General features: G+C 37.8%; 1 protein-coding gene across 1 annotated transcript; it reads left to right on the top strand.

Moving 5' to 3' along the window:
• Positions 1-269: 269 nt before the first annotated feature.
• LOC113289230 (scarecrow-like protein 4) lies at positions 270-2556 on the top strand. The gene has a single exon (XM_026538430.1). It carries the CDS (start codon positions 375-377, stop codon positions 2217-2219), a length of 1845 nt encoding a protein of 614 aa, XP_026394215.1. The 5' UTR covers positions 270-374; the 3' UTR covers positions 2220-2556.
• Positions 2557-3505: the final 949 nt, after the last annotated feature.

The following is a 3505-nucleotide window of genomic DNA, read 5'->3' as shown; positions in this document are numbered from 1 at the left end:
AATTTTACGCGCGACCAAATTTGGTCTTCTCCCCATAACGTCGCAGTACAGATTAAACTCATATTTAGTCTTTTTTTTTGGTCTTTGATCTTTGAGTTTAGTCGTACCATTGCAGTCGCTCTCAGTCCCTCCCCGCACGTATTATTATTGTTTTCTCCTCGTGGGTCCCAATTTGTTTTGGGCTTTTCTTTCCAGTGGGACCCACATTCCACTGGTTTTTCTTCCTCCTCTTTTATATCTCAAAAATGAAACCATAACTCCCTCCTCAAATCTCTTTTAACTCCTCTCTTGTTTTTCTCTTTTTCTTCTGTATGAACAAACAGCCTATTTGACTCGGTTGATTACAGTGGTTTCTGATTGATTTAAGTGGGGAAATGGCTTATATGTGTACCGACAGTGGAAACTTAATGGCAATAGCTCAACAAGTTATCCAGCAAAAGCAACAGCAGCAGCAGCAGCAATTGCAACAACAGCAGCAGCAAGAAATCCACCAGCAGCAACAACAGTTTATGGGTGTGAATCCATTTTCATGGTGTGTGCAAACTCAAAACCCTAGTCCGCCATCTTCTTTCGGTTTTGGTCTTACTGGTGCTGAACCGTATACAGTCGGTGTTGGAGGTGGTGGCTGTGTGTCTGATGCTGGTGGTGATGAATCTGATCCACTTTCTTCTTTTCCTCATTTAGATCATCATTCTATTGGTTTTAGACTTGCAGATGAGTTTGAATCGGATGATTGGATGGAGACCTTAATCAATGGTGGTGGTGGTGGTCATGGTAATGAAGATTCACCAGAGAGTTCTGAACTTGCTTTTTATAATAACAACGATCCATTTGTTACTTGTTCGAGCCGACTCAGTACTCAATCCTCAAACCCTTCTTCTGATCTATGTCCTCCTCTCATCTTCCCATCAGACACTCAACAGAAAAACCCTAATCTACTTCAATCTCATCATCAACATCAACTTCCAACATGGGTTCCAACGCCAGTTCTTCAACCTCAGGATTTACCATCTCTACAAAACTCATCATCCCTTCTTCAAAAACCCCAGGTCTTATCTCAATCTTCTTCTGAAGCTGAATCAATTTCTCCACTGCTAAAATCGCTTCTTGAATGCGCTCTAATCTCAGAATCAGAACCTGAACACGCCATTAAATTACTTAATCGAGTTCGTGAATCAGTTTCCGAACTTGGTGATCCAACTGAACGAGTCGCGTTTTACTTCTCTGAAGTTCTTTACAATCGATTAATCTCACCTAAAATTTCAAAGACCCATCCGTTGACTGATTTTGACCAAGCTTCGTGCTCATCGGAGGAGGTTACTCTTTCTTATAAAACTCTGAACGATGCTTGTCCATATTCAAAATTCTCTCACTTGACTGCAAATCAGGCGATTCTTGAAGCTACTGAATCAGCAAGTTGTATACACATTGTTGATTTTGGAATCGTTCAAGGTCTTCAATGGGCAGCACTTCTTCAAGCATTAGCAACTCGATCATTTGGTAAACCAACCATGATTAGAATCTCTGGAATTCCAGCTCCAACTCTGGGTAGATCTCCAGCTGCATCTCTATTAGCTACTGGTAATCGTTTACGTGACTTTGCGAAACTATTAGATCTTAATTTTGAGTTTGAACCAATTTTAACTCCAATTCATGAATTAAACGAGTCTAGTTTCCGAGTGGAGAAAAATGAAGTTTTAGCTGTAAATTTCATGCTTCAACTTTACAATTTGTTGGATTCAACTAATTGTGCAGTAGAGAGAGCTCTTAAACTTGCTAAATCGTTAAACCCTAAAGTCGTTACACTCGGAGAATATGAAGCTAGTTTGAACCATGTCAGTTATGTAGATAGGTTTAAAAATGCACTGAAGTACTATTTAGCTGTATTTGAATCGCTTGAACCAAGTTTAGCTAGAGATTCTTCAGAACGTATTCGGGTAGAGAGGTTGTTGCTTGGGAGAAGAATAGCAGGTGTTGTTGGTCCTGAAGAAGGGCCAGTAAGACAGGAAAGAATGGAAGAATATGCCCAGTGGAAAGTATTGATGGAAGCTTGCGGGTTTGAATCATTTCCTCTTAGTCATTACTCTGTGAGTCAAGCTAGGATTTTACTATGGAACTATAATTACAGTTCTAAGTATTCCATTAAAGAATCAGCACCAGGGCTTCTCTCATTAGCTTGGGATGATATCCCACTTCATACTGTTTCTTCATGGCGTTGATTAGATTTTACACTAGTATTTATGGGATTTCTTTCTTGGTTTATTGTATTGTGGAATATATACTGGTTTTCCCTCCCAAAATTCTCCATGAATTGATCATAAGAAATGGGTCCTTTCGTTGGAGTTTCTAGAACGGAGAAACAATCCTTATTGGGTTTGGGAATTTCACCACTAGGTAGTTTGAATCATCTTTTGTTAAGTTCCTTTGGTTACAGGTTTCAGTAAGACTTTCTTCACTGTAAAAAGAAGTTGTTTCCTTGTTGTATTTTGAAGGTGTCTGTAATTCTGTAAATATAGGGTTTTAATCAATGGAAGATGGAGTTATAATTTTAGTTTCTTTTTGAATTTAATGCCACTGGTAAGTCCTGTTGGTCTTCAGTTTCTTGAATCAAACAAGGGATCAAACAATTATTGATATTAGAAGGAAAAGATTTGGTCCCCCTTCTTACCATCTTTCTCTTTTCTAGTTTTGAACTTGAATTGCTAAAGATTGGGTTTCTTTAGATATGGAAATGGGTCATTTTCTTTACAGTAGCTCTGATAATGGCTTTGATGCAGGGTAAAGGAGCTGTATTATTTTGAATTATAGGTCTTACATTTCCATCCATTTTCCTGACAGTAGCTTGTGTAAAAATGAGGTCATTTTCTTCTTTCCCTTGTTCACTTCCAGCACTTGTCTTAATCTTCTTCTATATCAGCCACTGAACATCCAATTGAAATCATCAATTTTTTTAAAGTCTATTATCAATGTTGATATGATAAAGTTATTTGGTTGGTTTAGATCTAGTGGAGATTATTTCAAAGCTATAACTTGATCATCTCCTCAATGAGTCAAATGGCTGCTACAACGATGTGTTTTGAATTATGTAACCCCATCACAAGCAAGAAGAGAAGAGAGTTGTGATATGTAATCATGAATTAAGAGAACCCTACCCTAATTGAAGGTCATTTTCATATGAAAAAAATGAGAAAAATTTTCAGATTGAGCACTGTATTGGAAGATTGATCAATGCACTCAATCTTGCATTCACATTCATATATCAAATTCAAACAACCCAAAATATAATGTAATTCTCAACCCAAAATAAAAAAGTAGGTTTCTCATCGATCAAAACCTGCCTGTAAAATCACAAACTTACAGTGGTAACTCTTGAAGCAAAATATCACACTTAAAATTATCTTCCATGAGTCAGCATTACATGCTTACTCTTCCTGTCCAGCTTGTACTATCCGTCTCTCTCAAGTTAATGAGCACACAAGTGACATTGCAGCTCTGGTCTGGAGAG

Source organism: Papaver somniferum, chromosome 6 (assembly GCF_003573695.1).
Source record: "Papaver somniferum cultivar HN1 chromosome 6, ASM357369v1, whole genome shotgun sequence".
In the NCBI taxonomy this organism is placed as follows: domain Eukaryota; kingdom Viridiplantae; phylum Streptophyta; class Magnoliopsida; order Ranunculales; family Papaveraceae; genus Papaver; species Papaver somniferum.
Note: the sequence above shows the minus strand (reverse complement) of the source record. Positions and strands in the feature narration are given on the sequence as shown.